The 18,482-nt window shown below is 34.9% G+C and overlaps 1 protein-coding gene across 11 annotated transcripts in view; it reads left to right on the forward strand.

Moving 5' to 3' along the window:
• Positions 1-1,093: 1,093 nt before the first annotated feature.
• LOC136838544 (E3 ubiquitin-protein ligase LRSAM1-like) overlaps positions 1,094-18,482 on the forward strand; it is a 43,212-nt gene continuing 25,823 nt past the window's right edge. The window contains exons 1-3 of one of the 11 annotated variants that reach the window (XM_067103657.1): positions 1,094-1,235; positions 12,216-13,747; positions 14,036-15,901. In XM_067103657.1, the coding sequence (XP_066959758.1) occupies positions 12,221-13,747; positions 14,036-14,821 (2,313 nt within the window). In that variant the 5' untranslated portion in view covers positions 1,094-1,235; positions 12,216-12,220 and the 3' untranslated portion in view covers positions 14,822-15,901. Of the gene's footprint in view, positions 1,236-1,266; positions 1,680-12,040; positions 13,748-14,035; positions 15,902-18,482 lie in introns of those variants that run through there. The other 10 variants (XM_067103652.1, XM_067103654.1, XM_067103651.1 and 7 more) reach the window with 10 other exon arrangements.

Raw genomic sequence — 18,482 nt, forward strand, 5'->3', positions numbered from 1 at the left:
GTGCTCGAGCTTCCATACGAGACTGAAACTGAACACGTATAGATGATGAAATACATACCTGGAATTGTAAATATTTAAAAACTGCCAAAAAAAGAGTGCCACGTGGTATCGTCCTAGACCGACGGTATCAAGTAAATGCATTCAGATTCTGGAAAAAATGATTAAAATAAAGGACGGGACATAAAAAATTAGATGAACAAGGAAAGAATGAAAGTTGAGTGAAGGCAAAACAAAATGCTTATTAGTGGGGTCTAAAATAAACTTTTTAATCTTGCTAATTCAACAGCAAAAATAAACAATCCGGAAGGGTAGGCTACATGGCAAAGACTAAGGAACGTGTAGTACTAATTGATGATACTCTAAATTTGACAGATTAGGTGTTACATGTATTGGCAATAAAGTATTAGCAACTTCGAAATTTAGATGTCATTTAGGAATAATTAATCACAGGTACATTAAACATGTTTGTACTGTACATAGTTAAGTTATTACGAAGCTAGATTGCTGTATAACAGTCCACTAAATACTTGAGACCTAGACTATTCAATAGTGTGGCCCAAGACTAAACAGATGTGAAAAATTATAGACATTGAAGAGGTCATTAAAGACATACCCATTGAAAAATAGTTACACCACTGAAGAACAAGTTATTATAGAATATTACATGCTATAACTGTTAAATAAATGGAGCCCTTTAGATGGCCCAAATGAAGACCAAAAACAAACACAGATGCTGATGACGAGAGAAAGAAATGTATTTCTTTTTCACTGGTTTGAATCAATAACTGTATAGCTTTTTCATCAAAGAAATGTGCTAATTTATTTTGCAGGTCCACTTTATTTTCACCATCTGGGAGGGTTATTGTCCTTTTTTGCATTGAACTGTTTATAAGCAATACCTTCTTCGGCTTTAGAGGCTTAGACCTATTTATTCTCCGTTTATGAAGTTGGTTAGCTCATCATCCTAACCTCCCCTGATTTAGAATGTCCTCAAATAAGCTAGATTTGCTGAAATACAGAATTAATTCACAGCAGCAAATAGCATTTGGAAGTTTTGGAGATAAACGTTCAAACGGTCCGCTAAGACTATTGATTACCGCAAGAAGAGCACAGTGCGCCTGGTCGTGGTGTGAGACATTGTAGGATTGCCATACGTTCCTCTTCAATTTCTGCGTTATTTGACGAATTTCCCACCTTTCGTGAGCCCTGCCACTGTGAAGACGTCACTCAGCGAGGTAAGCAAAGACTCATTTTATTTCTGCTCACATAATGGCGGGCGTTCTTCGTGAAAGCTGACAAAAATGGGAGAGGAGGCCAGCGATCGCTGGTAACATGTGGTCGTGTTATGATTTGCGTGTGCCCCTGAGCGAGCATATCCGAGAGACGGGTCTTGAGAAAAATGTGGGAGGGTGCGCCGCCCCCGATTCGGTACTGGAGTTATTTAGTAGAAGAGAGCGCCTGTATATATAGTTTTCCCCTCGTGGATCGTAGAGCTTAATTGTACGGCGCCTTCTTGAGTTAAGAGGTGGCGGGTCAACTTACTAGCCCTGTTACGCCACTTGAGTGCTTCGTGCCTCGTTTAGTGCAGCTGTAGAACTAAACTAAATAACTACTACAGGAGTAACTTAAGACTCGGGACGAAATTATTTGCGAAGGATCTAACCTTGGCTGTATTTGACGTGTGTTAAGTGTAGTAAACTACATTAATGTGTTCACAAATTTGCGTGTTCATTGCTCTAGCCAGGGCTGCTTGTACCCTAGGCCTGGTCTACGCAAATCTGAACATTCACGGACGAGAAAAATGTGAGGCAAGGTTAGCCTAAGCCCAGGGTAGTTAGGCTGTTGGGCTAGCCTAACTCTGTGAACTAGAACCTAGTTGATATGGGGCCTAGACCAACCCAGTCACCACCCAGTGTTTAGGTGTTACATAACTGCCATAGCCCCACTACGTATGTGTAACAAAGTTCATACTGTCTTGTGATAGTTAGCAGTGATTAGTAACAATAAAAAAGTTTCAGTAACATTAATTCACAGACAATTAGGATCTTATGTTTACAGTGATTTTGTAACAAAAAAAAAAAGTCAATAGCTGGATTAAATCAAAACATGAGCAAGGCATAAATGCTTTATCTTATGTTTACAGTGAGTTTGAGCCTAGTAAGCATTTTTAGAGGGAATATGACTAAAAAGATGCATTGGCTATTAGAAAGGGAAAATCAAAACATGAAAATGGGGCTAAATTTAGTACCAGCCCCTTGCAGAAAGCAATAATAAGAGATAAACATTGTGCCTACCATAAACATAACGCATTTTTTGGAGAGGAACTTACGGCCGAAACGCTTGACCAGACCTAACCAGACTTGCCTCTACCCAGCCTAACCTTGGATGCTGTACCCTAACCTGTGGGGGGGGGACGGTTTGGGAAGGGTCGAAAAGTCATTATATACCGCTTACATTATATTCTGACTGTTACGCTAGTATACCAAAGTCGATCTGTCAGAGTCATTTGGCCTAAAACAATCAGTATAATTATGCCTGACCAGGTTTGCTCTTCTATTAAAACAGATTGCTCCTGTTTGTGGCTGCTACATTTTTATGGCATATTTCTTTGCCTTATGGTCTTAGCAGTATCAGGATTCTTCAGAACACTATAGGCCTAGTTTTTTAGGCTCCATTTCAGACAATAGAACAAAATTATGGAAAATTCTGTGATATTCTTTAGTTCCTTTTTAGCACGTCACATCAATGATACAGTCTTAATACTCTTGTGTTTTTGTATGCAACTGCTATATCATATTTATGATTCATTACTAAAAATTTCAATATTTCAATTTTTCTCCACTTTTGTTTTTCAATTTATACTATATATTTTTATTGATATTGCTTATCTATGTTGTGCAGTCAGGCTGCCAGTCAGATTCTTTATCTGTTTTTGTCTGTGAGATAAATTCTTTTTAGTATTTTGTTGTTTAGATAAATTTTTCACATACTGTAAAACTCACTGCGAATAGAAATAACTTAAATGACCCTACATTTATTTTCATTAATTGATACTTCCAGTGTGCTTAGCTACTGGATCATTTTGGAGAAGCTCATGATAGACCAGTTTATAGACTAGCCTATTCTTTATACAAGTTATAACTAACATTACAGCAAAACAGTTATGTTCTAGACAGATTGACATAACCTAAAACTAACCTTACCCACTGACAGATCAACAAAGGGATAAAACTTTTCTAGACATAACCCAGCTAATATAGGCTTTTTTGGCTTTGGATACTACATGTTTATATTGTTTGCCAGTAGATACAATGCAAGTAGTTTTAAGCTAAAGGAATATCACTATTCCTCTGGCTTTTTTAGTACTGTGCAAGTGAATAACGGACACTTTGAGTGAAGGTGTTTCATAAGTGCTGAATTTCTTTACTTGACCCAAACCAAAGCAGATATATTAAAAATGTGTAGCTGATATCAATTATTGGTCATTTTCTGCTAAATTAGTCCAGCTCAGAAGCATACCTGTGACCAGCTTCTTGCTGTGAAATTGTGATGAGATAGGCCTAGCCCCATTACTGCACTCTTGCTTTCTGCTTTCTTGTTTATTTTCATAGTTTTATGGTTTTATTAGTTGCCTTATAATATGTGTCCATAAAAAAATGGTATATAATTTATACTAAACATTATGAATCAAGATATTCCACACTAATCTGTTTAAAACACAATTTATGTGAATTGCCCAAATTATTATTATTAATTTTTAAGTGTATAGCATACCCATTATTTGTTCCACAAAAAGTTGGTGTCAGTGAAACTGGTCTGTCATGCAATGCATGTCTTAAGCTCTGGGTTAAGCATGTGTCGTTTTTGTAATGTGTTCTAATTACTCAATTAGATATTTTTCTGGTCTTGTGTATTGTTTTAGTCACATTATACTTTCTTTATATACTACAGAAACCAATATGTTTTTTCTAAACTTTGCTGCTAAGAAATGTGCAGAACCAAGCACTATAGTTAATTTTCGTGAAGATTACTGTAATGTAATGAAAACAAAAAGAAAGGAAATTATGAGTGACTGGGCTTTTGGAAAAATTTTTGTACAGTACTTATGTTGTCAGTGTTCAAATAATTATGTTGTACATAATTGGTTGAAGAATGTCACCTTTTTATGGTAAATAGTCATGAAACTATAGCAAATTTTAAACTGCTAGAGTTTGAACAGTATTTTTAAGAAGTTAGTGTAATTGCTCTAGTCACCTGTTTTGTAAATTCAATTTATTTTCCTTTAAGAGGCCTTAAGAATGGGTAAAATAATGGTTAATTAGGATAAACTGTTGTAAAAGTAGCATAGGAAAAAGCTTGTGATTAAAGAAGCATAAACTTGTCAGTTATTTTGTCTACGTTGAAATTAAAAATATTTTCTTAAAGATGAGAAAGTGTTTTGAAACCAAAGTGAGAGAAGAATCCTCAGTAAATAACTATGATTTCATAAAAAAAGAGGATTGAAAAGGTATAAATTATGTAAAATGCTCAATTGAAATAGTGATGAAAATTAATTTTGTAAATGAACCATAAGGCATTCCTTTTGAAAGAGTTATTACTTTTCATTATCTTTTCAAATTGCTGTGAAAGTGTAATACTTGTAAGATGTTTCTGTGTATAATGCAGTAGATTTGTGAATAGATAAAACTTTGGTTATCCTACTCACAGTTTGCTACATGAAAACCAATCCCTGTGAATTGTTGTTTAGTAGTAAATTTGTTAGGGTTGTGTTACTTAATTCTCATCCAGTACATCAAGACCATTCATGAAATGTATTGCTCTTTTCAGAAAAGTAACATTGGTAACTAGCATACTTTTATGTAACTTGATACAGTACTGTATACTAAAATCAGAACCTTCATTTCATGCAAGTGTGAGGTGCAGCTGTTATCATTGTCATCATGAATGTTGTTACATCTGGTTGTGGGAAGGCGGTGGTGTTGAGATGTGAAATGAACTCACTGAATTGTTTTCTCTCGTGCACTTTCTGTCTGAATTCAATTTAATGTTGGGCTTCATATATGCCTTTCTCCCATAATTATTGGTTCATCTTGTAAGGCCTTTTCCTGAAACTTCCACATCTACTCGCCAACTGCTCCGTATTGTTTTGCATCTTGTCAAATTATCTCAGTCTGTTTTCCAACTGCTGGACACTCTACAGCTAGCTTCCTCATTTGTAATGTGAACTTCCCTCTGCAGCACAACCATTAGTTTTAGCATTTTGTATTAAAATCTTTTCAAAGTCCTAGGTTATTTTTAAGTACCGTTGTCTGATGCTTAAAGTAGCACCATGCCTGTACTAGACTTTTACACGTTCGTAAGGTTTTTTTTTTTTTAATATTGAGTTACTCTTACCTACCATAAGTCTGCCCATAATCTGTATAATCCAGGCTGGTTTTCCCCTCTTCCTCCTCTTCCATTGTAGGCATTACTTAAGGTTCTTTGCAGTGCCCCTTCGTCCCCCTAGCTGCAACCCCTTTCATTCCTTTTACACTACTACTTCTGTTCATATTCTGTTTCTCTCATCTTACTTTCCACACACTTCTGACAACTGATTCATAGTGCAACTGCAAGGTTTTCTTCCTGTGACACCTTTCAAAATTTTTTACTGACAATTCCCCCTTCAGCACTGGATGACCTCAGGTCCCAGCACTTGGTCTTTGGCCTAAACACTATATTCTGTTTATTCTATTCTTATTCCTATTTGCTCAAAAAATTTTGGCATCAGAAAATTCATATTGCATTTATACTGTAGTATTTTTACATCTACATCTTCTCTGTGGGTTCACCTTTCCTCCAGTATCCACATAGCTACTTTTCTGACTGTAATTTTCCACTGTTGGTTTTATGGTCGCCAGAAGCTTTGTTTACTGTACTTGCATTAGTTTCCAGTTTCTGCATCACTTTTCTTTTTCAACATTTCTACAACCTCTTCCCTTGATTCTGAAGTTAACATTAGGTCATTGACATGCACTATCTTGCAGAGATCTCCATCTCTTCACTCTTTTGTGGTGATTAATATTCCTATGGAAGGAACAAAAGACTCAGTGCTAATATTTGATGGACTCCACTGTCTTCACCTTAGATCTTGGGTTATGGCACAGTAATATCACCAACCAAGTTAGTGTTAAACATGTCTCACTTTGGTATGTTGTTTGTACTTTTCAATATAATAAAATCAACCTGCTTTTCATCTCTTGTCATAAATAATATCAACTTTATAGGCTTCTTAAAACCGTGTGTTTAGCAGCTGTATCTCATTTCTGTGCATATATCAGTGATTTGTGTTCCCTTTTTTTTTAAAGATAATTTTAATCTTTCATTTAATTATCCACTTTGTTATTCATAGAATAGTATGACTATGCCATTTTTCCTTTCCACCATTCTACAAGAATTTATAATTCTTCTGCCCATTGTATTTCTATGTATTTCTCATCCATAACATTTGGTATTGGTGTAATGAGTGCCTGAGGACTACATTGGTTTAAATTTATTTAACTGGGTTAAATTTTCAAATCTTTTGTTTCACAAACTAACATAGATGTGAATTGCTTGTATAGAGCAGGAACCACCTGAGTCTCAAAGATTGAGATGATTCTGTCATATGATAAGACGGAATTAGGAACAATAGGTCAGAAAAGCTGTAGACATACATGTAGCAGGAAAAACATTAGGTAAAACCACTCAATCATAGAAACTGGATAGGTAAAGACCTGGACCTGGCAGGAGTTCAGGCAGAAAGCACATAGAAAAGAGAAGAAAATCCATTTCACTTGCAACCCTGTAAGTAGGAAAAACTTATATAAGGATATGTGAGATGATGGCACATCATAGTTTATTCTTTTAGGTGAGAATGTCTGGAATTGTGCTTTTATAGTGAAAAGTACTCAAAGACTCTTCATTTTATAACAAATTTTTCTGCTAAGTCTGTTGATGCTCTTCACGGACATGTTGACATATTGTAATATATACTAATGAGTGTTTGATTCAGGTTTTTTTTTTATAGTCAGGTTCTTTATAAAATTAATAATAGATGGCAGTTCCGGTAACTTTTTATTTAGATAGTTTTTCTAAAATTTTGAAGCCAAATATTACTTGCACTTGATAAAGATGATAGCCAGTTTTGCTTCTGTTCTTTTATAATAAATAAATAGAAGAGCTGTTACGTGGTCTTTTGACTGAAATTTTTTTTAAGTGTAAGTTCTTGTGATATGTTTATCAAATGTTTTGTAGAGCATTTTGTGAAAGGTTTGATCTGAGTATGGTTACTGTAGTTTACATAAAAAAAAAATGTACAGTAAACAAGATAACTTTGTCATACAGTAATGAATGGGATGGTAGTTGGTCTCCCACCAAGTTTTTCTTTTATTTTATTTATTCCTCCTGGTACCTGGACTAAAAAGTGTTTGTTGATATAGGCTAATGTACTGCATTGTATTACAGTCAAACCAAAATGGCTACAAACATATAAAGTACTGTAGTACATTTTAGACGTTGCCAACTTGCCACTTTTCCCAGATTTGAATGGTGAAACTTTGACCTAAATTGGGATATTATGTAGATGTGGCAGATATGTTGCCACATCTCCCATTTACCAGATCAGAAGGGGTAAACAGCTTGACATTGAAGTCTGATGATGAGTAAAGGATGATATTTAGTTGAAAAGTTAAAAAATTAATAATTTAAATTACACATTAAACTGTGTTGATCACAGGGTAGGATAAGGATGATTTAGCTTTTAAAATATTAATGAATGATAAATTAAAATCTAGCTTTCTAAAAAATAAATTGATACCATGTGATAAAAGTGTTATTGGCTCCACAAGTGTTGGTAGATTGTAGATTATTGAGCTGTACTTGTCCCAGTATGGTCTCTTGCATCTGGGCAACCCAGGGGAGGGATAGGTAGGATTTTATGACGATTAAAGAACCCCTGAATTGAGGAATGCAGTTTAACTAGTCGAATTATGTCAGGAAGAAGTATGGCAATGTAGCTAATGACAGCCATGTTTGTACTCATTTTTTTTTTACTATACAGTAGTCTTTCCTTTTTGGTGATGCAGCATTGGGAAAGATTAAAATTGTTGTCAAAGATTATTCAAAGGTGTCAGAGTATTGTGTAAATACTGTACTGTATATCCATTCAGTAGAGTGTAGATGGCTAAGATAATTATTTTTCACTTAACATATTGCAGAGATGTGTTTATCGCAAATGTCAATAAGTTTTTGTAAAAGTATGAATTGTGTAAATATGAATGATATTGTATTCGTTTGAAGATACAAATAATTCTTTCACAATTGCAATGTTTGTGTAAAGGTAAAGTGTGTGTAAATATGAATGGTATAGTGTTCATTTGAAGATGCAAGTCATTCTTTCAAAATTGCTATGTTTGTGTAAAGGTACAGTGTGTGTAAATATGAATGATATAGTTGTTTATTTGAAGATACAAATCATTCTTTCATAATTGCTATGTTTGTGTAAAGGTACAGTGTGTAAATATGAATGACATGTAGTGTTCATTTGAAGCTAAAAATAATACCAACACAATTGCTCATCTTTGCGGATGTTAGCATACAGACCAATGCAGAATTTCTACTACTGCTACTACTACTACTACTACTACTACTACTACTACCTTGTGGTGTAGTTGGTTGGGGAGACTGTCTGGATGGGGAAAATCTTCTCCCTCTCTTTACTGATCTGTTACAATGTTGCCTGGTTCTTTTCCAGTGAAAGTACACAGTACATAAGTCAAGACATCACTGCCTGATATTTCATTTAAGATCAAGACTACTCATTACCAAGGAAACTGTTTAATGAAAAAGCAAACCGATTAAGAACCACAAGCTGCTTAATAAACAGAAATTCCAACGAGATAGATTGGCTTAGGTGGGAGGATACAAGTGCCAGTTTCTCCTGCTCACCCACATGACCAGGAAATTAACACTCAAGGCAGCACATAAACAGCCATAAGTACAATATGTCTTCTTCATGTAAAGATGAGAGTTTGTTCCTCTGTAGGAGCTAATTGCAAGTTTTTCTGATAATTTGTAATTTTCCTAATGATATTCTCCTTGTCCTTATATGGGGATTGAAAATTAAGTAGGGGTTGTCAAGTTGCAGCAGTTCATTAATTATCTCTGTTTTTCAATTATAATCAGATCTACTGCATTTTGATTTTCACATGTACTTCTGACCAAATGTCAGATGTTTTAGATGCTGTTTTTTTTTTTTTTTTTATTCTTTGCTGCAGTTTATATGTTACCTAAACATATAACAATTAATTTTTTGTTTCAATATGAGGCTTCATTTTTTCAATTTTAATTTGAGGCTTCAGGTTTTTTTGAAGTAATTGCACTCACCAGTAAGTAATCTAAATCAGGAGTTTCTGGTTCATCTGTTGTATGTGATGTTCTCTTGTTGATGAAGACAGTAATTATGTGGTGTGTAGATTGTTCAGTGATAGTGGAAAGAGGATAAAGTTCCTTGAAGAAGCATGTAGAATATCCACAGTGGGGGCTTTGGTGAATTATCTCATACATTAAGTGGAAGATTCTTCATGTCTTCGTTGTAGAGAATCTCATAGTGGTCTGTCATTTACAGTACTTCCTTACCTGTGGCTGGCATACTATTCTTGACACTGTTCATGGTGTCAACCCTAGTAACTTAACAGTCACTTACATTTGCTTTGTCAGTTTTGCTACAATACTGTAATTATCCTTTAGTTTTAGTTATTGAAGTTTAGTTCAGTTTTTGACATCTGTTCATATTGTATCCCATTAGTTATACAAAGGACAGTCAGTAATTTTCAGATCTGAGAAATTTTTTTTCATCTTTCAGTATTCAAAATCGTGGCAAGTTTTTCACTCCCAAACAGAGTCAAACTGAAGCAGGGTTGTATGTGGTTCAACTTTTCGTTTCGTCTTGATTTTCCTCACATATGACTTTATCTTCTGTATGAAGTCTATTTTTCAGTGGATCCTTGGCTTAGTGGATCTCAAGATGGGAGATTTCACCAGTTTACAGACAGTACCACAAACTTTGATTTCTGTATAAATTGTCCGTGAAACCTAGAATGCTCCACGCTATCCAGCTTTCTTAGTTTTTTGTCTGTCTCTGGCCATATCAATACCCTAAACTCTGTTCTTGATTTTTAGATTGCTCTTCTGTCAAACTCAGTTTTAATGATTCTGATGGGTGGTGGTTCAATAAATGACATGGCATCATGGACAAGAATGTTGCTGTAAAGGTAGTGAATATTGTACAAAATGAAGGTTTGGTCTTAACAGTGAGAATACTTGCCATTCTCTAGAAAGGCTAGAAACAGTAGCCAATGTAATACCTCATTTCCGGGGGTTACTTTCCCATTCCTTATATCGTTGTTCAACGTAAAAGCTTACGTAGTTTTGAGCTTATCTTTCCAGTTGGTTAAGTTTCTGATTAGTTATGCAAGATTTTTATGAAGCCTTTGTCCTCCTGTCATTTTGCAAGTTAGATTAGTTTCATCAGTCTTCTGTTATTCAGTGGCTGGGAAGGCAGAAGATTTCATCTTTCCCAGCATTTCTTTCCACCAGCTGCATCACTGGTAACAATCTGAAAATAATGGTTAAAATTTTGTAATGGTCTGCTCATGAATTTGGGAGAAATATGGTAGGCAGTTATGAAATTTGGTTTTGCTCTCTTACTTTGTCTATAAATGGAAGTTAAGACTGGGTCTGTTTTATGAAAGAACTTTCCTAGGTTTGTTTGTATTACTCATTTCCTATTGTTAGTACACACTACATGTTTTGTAAGTCAGTCTTCAGTGTTTTTATTTTCTTAATTGTGTTACTTAAGTTTATAGAGTATTATTAGTTAACTTTTTTTTTTTTACTCATACACTACTTTCTGTGCATTATTTGATATATGATAATTTTTCAAATATAGTAATATGGGTTATGTATAGGGTATCCGTATAATTTACAGGCCTCTTAATTTGGTTATGCCTAATGCCTGGTTAATTAAATTTACTATAACAAACAAAATAATTCATGGGTTCATTCAGATATTGTCATCATTTGAGAGATTATAGTCATTTCATTTTTTTATAGATTTGGATGAGCATTTATGTTAGTTATTGAACAGTGACTATAAAAAGATGATCATTTTTGGTTCTTTAAAAGTAAGTCTAGCTACATATTCCAGAACGTTCAACAAGTTACATTACAATATTTTACTTTTTTTTAGTGCTAGGTATAACTTCTGCTTTTTGGTTTTACAGCTTCATTTCCTGTCTGGAGTGGGAGATATTGGCTCTTTTATGGTATTCGGTGCTGCTCTCCCAAAATAACTTTTATTTTTTTTTCTCTGGCATAATGAGGTAACTTGGACAAATCAGGTGCTGAAGTCTTTGATATTCAGATTTTTTTTAGCCACAGTAATGTTGTAAGGGAATACCTGGTAGTGACTATGTAAGGTATTCAGGCTCTATAATTGCAGAGGAAACTCTCCTGAAATAATAACAGATAATTCTTTTGTCATTTGAAGTCACTGATCATTCAGATAATAACACTTCCAGGCATTAAGCATAGGTAAAATATGAGGCATACCAAAAGTATACTTTTACTATACAGTATATTTCTCTTAGTAACATGAAATAAACATAAATGAATGTCTTATCTTTTGGTATTTAAACCATGGAAGGTGGTGTTGCTTTGTAATTGACTCTAAAGTAATTTTTTTTTTTTTTTTTTAAGATATTTACCTTACACATTTCTGAGTTACAGTGTATCATTTTATTTTTTGTTTAAAACCATAATTTTACAGTTTAACTAAATGGAGTACAGTGTTATTGATGAGATTTATGGTCCTATACAGCTTGATACATTACTATATTTACATCGATTTCAGTGGTATTGCCAAAAATTATTGCATCTTATGAACATCCGCTGAATGATTTAGAAATGATTTTGGCAGGTGTTTTAACCCTAATTTCACTAATTTTGTTTGTTCATTCCTCAGGTTTCAATAGAACTAAATTGAAATGTTTAACTTCAGGATGAGTAGACTAACCATGGTTGCATAGAAATAGATGTAGTGACGTAGGACATTTTATTTTATTAGAGTAGAGAAACAAACTATGCCAGAATGCCCTTTGGAAATTTTTTTAAAAAAGAAAAAAACAACTCTCCCTCAGCAACCATGACTAGCAAGGAAATTAAGGCTAAGTTGGGCATGAAGGTGGTGATGGCCCAACAAAATCCAGAGCCTGTTTATGATCTCACGGATTGCTACATTGTCGAGCTTCCACCAGACACGTTTGTTATGTGCAGGTTGCTACAGAAGACAAGCCTCCTTTTGAGAAACAATAATTTGTCATCTTTAGAAAAGGGAGGAAAATTACATGAACTGTGTTCCCTTGAACTGTTAGACCTCAGTAATAATAAGTTAAGTCATTTACCTGAAAATATCAGTAAACTTCAGAAGTTGAAAGTGCTGAAACTTAGTAATAATAAGATGAAAACTTTACCTCATTCATTTTCTGAACTGAGAAATTTACAAGAGTTATATTTATCTTCAAATAGACTGTCCAAAGTGCCTACTTGCATCTGTGCCTTGCCAAATTTGCGAGTGTTAACGTTAAAAGACAATAGTATCACTGTGCTGCCAAAAGAATTTTGCAGTTTACAGAAAAGTTTGTGTTTATTAGAGATAGATGCTGACAAACTACAGTCCCCTCCACCTGATGTTGCTGCAGAAGGGGTGGAAGCTGTGATGCGTCATCTTTGCGAGCAGCATGAAATCGAGTATGTGGGGCTCTCTGAGTCAGTTGAAGAAGAATTTAGTGAATCTACCTCATCACAAGCATATGCAGGAATGGAGGCACCTGAGGATGAGTTCACCCGTAATTATATGCGTAAAAAAGATGAGTTGTTACGAGCGCAGTTGGCTGCTGAAGAAGAGTTCCAGGCCAAAGAAAGAAATCAGCTTGCAGAAGTCCTCAGGGGCGTGAGCAATAATAAGAAACATTTGTTGGATGAACTGTCCCAAACTCCAGAGGAAGTCATTGAATATGAAAAGAAAAAGCTTAGACTATTGCAGGATCAGTACAATGTTGAAGAGAGTTTACGTAAGGAGCAGGAAGAGCAGCTACTGGTTTATCTAGCAATGTCAAATACTAAAGATTCCTTTGTGAAGGACTTGAGTGCACAACAGGCAGACTTGGATGCAGAAGTAGAAGAGATAGTTAACTCTAAAGATAAAGACAGGAAACGTTTACTTGAAGATCTAACTGAAATGGAGAGAGACACTGCAGCTGCTCTTCATGAATTGCTCTCGTATTCTGCAACAAATAGTAAAAATGAGGAGTTCCTCAATTTATTGAATGATCAAGAAAAAGAAATGGAACTGATGTTATCTGGTATTGCAGAAGCCTCTGCTGAATTGCGCAGTTCTGAAGTCATTTCAGCAATGCAAGCAACACTGATGGAGGAAGCAGCGACAGAAGCTAGACGCCAGGCATTCCAGGATGAGCAGTCTCTTCGTGTACTTACACTTCTGGAGGAGAATGATCTTGTGAACACTCATCTTGAAGGTGTCATGACATCGCGAATGGCTGATCAGGAAGTATGGGCATCTACCCTCATGGAAGATGAAGCTGTCCAGGCAGAGGCTTTCAAGCTATTGCTATTGAAGAATGACTTGAAGCGCTGCAGTATTTTAAGACAGGTAAGGATTTGGTTGTCCTTAGTGTCAGAAAATTATACACTGTTGAAGTAAAGCAATAGGTGTTAGCTTAGCTGCAGAAGTTGATGTATTTGATAATTATATGATGATGTTTTTCAGATAAAGTAATTGCTGTGTTTGTTGAATATTTTTATATGGAAGTCTTCCGTTAAGTTTCATTTGTGTTTTACACTTGTATATAGCTTTATTTAATAATGCATTAGAAGAAAAAGTTTCATAGCTTTCAATATGGAACTTTTAATTGTTAATTTTTGAATATTTTATTTTCAGATCGGCCAGGTAGAGTATGAACTGGCCAAATTATCATCCCTTGAAATGAGGAAGAAGAAGTTTGATGTAAAATATGGTTCAACCACAATGTTGGATCAACGAGCAACGTTAGCAGGTCTTTTGAAGTCTCTCTTACAAGAGAAAAGTGATCGTGAAGCAGAACTGAATGATTGGTTTGGAAATCTGACAGAACTGCGTTCATCAGACTGTAGCGAAGAAGAGTTCTGGCTTATTCAGTATCAGCGTTTACTTGCCATGAAGCCTGCTGGGTTGGTTGAAGCAGAAGAACAACTGGATCCTAGAATAAGGGAAATTCTCAGAGATGCAAATGCAGCTGACCTTATCCCCGTGTTTGCCCGTCATGGTATCACCTATGAGCAATTGTTGGAGCTTACTGAGGAAGAGGCTTTATCAATGGAAATTGGGCCTGCAACGTATCATGGCTTGCAGCGTGCCCTTCAGAATCACCTAGAAGAGGCCAAATTGGGGAATCCTTTAGCTTCAGCACCAAGCGAGAGTGATTTGCCTTATTCTCCAACAGCTCCAGAAATGGAACTCGAAGGAGAAGCAGGAGCATCTGCTCCTGCTCTAGAATTGGAAGATGAAACGAAACCCACTGCTCCACAGTTTATTGAAGCTGAATGTGTAGTGTGTTTGAGCTTAAGCTGTGAAGTGATCTTTTTGCCTTGTGGTCACATGTGTGTCTGTGCCAAATGTTGTGCACCTCTTTCTCTTTGTCCTCTCTGTAGGGGTCCAGTTGTCAGTAAGGTGTTGAAGACATTTTAAAAATTTAACATTTTAAGGCTGGGATATATATTTTATTATTACTTTATGTTTTAATACTCTTGACTTTGCCTGTTCCTCAAAATTACCTAAAATTGAATAAAAGTGCTTTATGAAAGCTTTGGTAGTGATGTGTAAAATGTACATATTACTCTGTAATGCAGTTTATCAATTTGTTTCTGCCATGGATAATTTTGTTATAAATATTTTATAAGCTGTGATACAAGCAATGTTTGGTTATATTTTGTTTTTTCAGATTGTCCCATTGTTTGGATGAAGCCCTTCTAAAATGTACAATTATTATTACTATCTAGCTTTAAGAAAGAGAATACAGTACAGTAATGAAACAGGAGGGCTATATTGTTGAAGCAAAAGAAAAATCATTTTATGGTCCAGAAGCTCTTATCATTAAGTGGCTTATTAAAGATTGAGGGACAATCACATTCTTTTAAGGATGAGCATAAAATTAGACCCTTTTCTTGCATGTACATCTGGGTTATTAAAAATACACTTAAAATCCTAAGTGTATTTGTAATGGATTTTAAGCATATCTTCAATAATATACCAAGATTTACACACAACAAAAGGGTCTTAATTTATTCTCAGGTGTTTTGTTGCTTAAATTGCATCTGTAAGATATGTCCAATCATGGTTCTTTTTAGATGATTCTTCATTTTAGGTTTCATTGTTTTAGTCATAGTTTGGTTGATCCTTAACTACCTGCTCATGCTGTTAATATTCCATTGGTGTAAGAGGGTTCTCTGTTGCTTACAGTATTTTTTCTTAGTTACTTCACGATAAGAGAAATTTGTTCATTACTGCATATGATTTTTTTATACAAATTTTTCTCCATAGCAAACATATCCAACCCCTGTCTCTCCTGTGTGATAGTTTTGATCTTTTACTATACAGTAAACCCCCCTGTATTCGCATTCTCATAATTCACGGACACGCATTCACGGGTTTCTCTGCGGAACATATATATCCATTATTTGCGGAAAATTCGCCCATTCGCGGTATTTTTCGCTGAGAAATATTCACTGATTACTGTATTTTCAGATAATTTTCATGAATAAATGCACTTTTTGTGATAAAACTATTAAAATACTCAGGTATAAGCATTTTCACAGGGTTTTTCTTGTGTTTAAACTATCAAAGTGGGCAGTTCTAAGTGTTTTTAGAGGGGGTTTTATGTATTCGCGGATTTTAGCTATTCACGGGGGGGTGTGGTACCCATCCCCTGCGAATACGGGGGGTTCACTGTAATTTGTATTTTATCCCTTTTATGAACTTATTTGATCACACATTTTTCTGAATGTTTATTTATATACTCCCCAATGTGTCTCCATAACAACAAGGGATTGAGTAAGGCCTTGGTGGATATTAAGTATTCTGAGCACAAACTTCTTTAAAGTTGGGAATTTTATTGGAAATACAGTATTCTTTAGCTGTCATATATTCCTCAGATCCTAGTCTTAATGCAAAATGTAGAAGACACCTTTCTTTGATACCATAAACTAATGGAATTGTAATATTCTGGTGGCATAGTAGAATATTACAATACTCATACTGTGTCTGTGTATTGTAGACAATTCATACCGATGTATGGTTTGCTTATCTAGATTCAGAAAATCTCTCTCTCTCTCTCTCTCTCTCTCTCTCTCTCTCTCTCTCTCTCTCTCTCTCTCTCTCTCTCTCATAATGAGATAGACACCAATAGCTGGAAATGCTGACATGCTGATGTACATAGCTGCCAAAGAATTAAGAAAAGCCAGCTTAGCCCAAGTTTGTGCCAAGATTTAGATGTTCTTAAATTTATTGCATTTATTCTTACGTCTGTAACATTTTGAAATATGGAGATATTTTTTTGTTCTAAGTTTTTTCTCAGAAATAACTTGGATTCTTAAAAGATTAATGGAGAAATAAGAATTCCTAGCTATTAACTGCAGTCTACATTTCATGGAAACATAAACATTTTTGTAATGTAAATGTTCTTGCACAACAAGAAGAAAAGTTTTAGGTTTTATACAAATTTTTGTTTACAAAGAAAATGATAAATTGGACAGAGTTTTCTTGTTAGGCTCAAAGAAATGCTAGTAGATAGTGAAACATTGTGTTTGCAGGTGAAGATGAATTGGTTTTTATATATCAGACAGGTACTGTTTTATTTAATTAGAACATTCCTCAAAAAATTGAATGAAGTCATTTTTATCTAGCATTGTATATCAAGGTGATTTGAGACACAAATTCTCTTACTATACTATATAGTATAATCTTGCTCAAAGGATGAGCACAACACACCTTATGTACTTTGTGTTGTGTGGGATTGTATCTTATGGAGCATATAACTTTGCCTAAACACATTTTCATGTGTATTTTACTTGCCTAAACACATTTTTCGTGTGTATTTTATCGTATTTGCACTTTCGAATCAATTGTCTGTTCTTTGCCAAGAAAAGCATAATAATGCCATCTGTAACCTTGATGTTAGTAAGATGAAGAAATGCAAGTTCATTTGATGATGTGGCAGAAATTGAGTCTTGAATTCCCTTCACACTTGTCATCATGTTTAGGTACGAAAGATCAGATTGTTACCATAAGCAAGAATTGTCATTGTCCAAAATTTAGTTTAATTTAGATTACCGTACTGAATTTCCTATACTGTATTCTTTATGAAGTGGACTTTTTAAAGAACATTTTACGCAATTTACACTACTGTAAAGACATTTTTAGTATGTCGTTTATGGTAATTTTTGTCATTCAAGCCCAGGCTAACCTAGCATAGAAGTATCAAATCGTGGCGAAAATTTGACAGGCCAGAAATGTATTTTTTTTATTTCTTACCCATCTTGTATTTGCAAATCTTATTCTGGAAACCTTATTTACATTGTAGACTTTTATGTAGTACATATTTTGCAGTATGATTCACCTGTTACCTGTAATAGTTTATGGATAGGTTTTCTCGTTATGGTATTGATACGTGAAAAGGTCAAAGAGGCTCAGTTTTTTAGGTTTTAAGACAGTCCACATAAGTGGTATAGTACAAATGCATGCTTATTATTAGAACATTTCAAGTACCCTGTATAGATAAAAGTAACAACTGCAGTTGAAAACAGGGTTTGAGTAGTCAGTACCGAAGACCAGAAATATACTTTTTTTTAAATGAATTAGGAATGTCATTTTATGGTGGCAATGCTATGATGGGCATGGGTTTCCCTGAATCAAAACCAGTCATTTCTAAAAAGGTGTGGATTAACGGTGACCTCTTTCTTATGGGTAACAAGTATACCCCTTAAAAAGTCAGGCTAAACTTCAGGAATTAGTGAAGAAAGGCAGAAATTTCCAGGTTTAGTTCAATATGTATATGTTGTGAGGTTGAGGTGAGGCAGTGTATAAATGAAGTATTATCAAAAGAGTAGGTAGAGAATGGCAGCCTTACTACATAGATGAAATGGATCAACCTTGCAAGAAGAGCTGGGTCATGTATCCCTTAAAAAACCTTTGATTCAGCTCTGTTAACAAGAATCAGTGACCTTTCCCAGATGTGAAATATAAATATATGACAGGATGGATGTTTTAACAGAAATCTAAAGGTACTGCTAAGAGAAGCACCTTACATGCAGCGTTGAAAGAGAACACACAGCTTCTTGTCTTTAGACAGCCA

This window comes from Macrobrachium rosenbergii, chromosome 5, assembly GCF_040412425.1.
Source record: "Macrobrachium rosenbergii isolate ZJJX-2024 chromosome 5, ASM4041242v1, whole genome shotgun sequence".
NCBI classification, from domain to species: Eukaryota; Metazoa; Arthropoda; class Malacostraca; order Decapoda; family Palaemonidae; genus Macrobrachium; species Macrobrachium rosenbergii.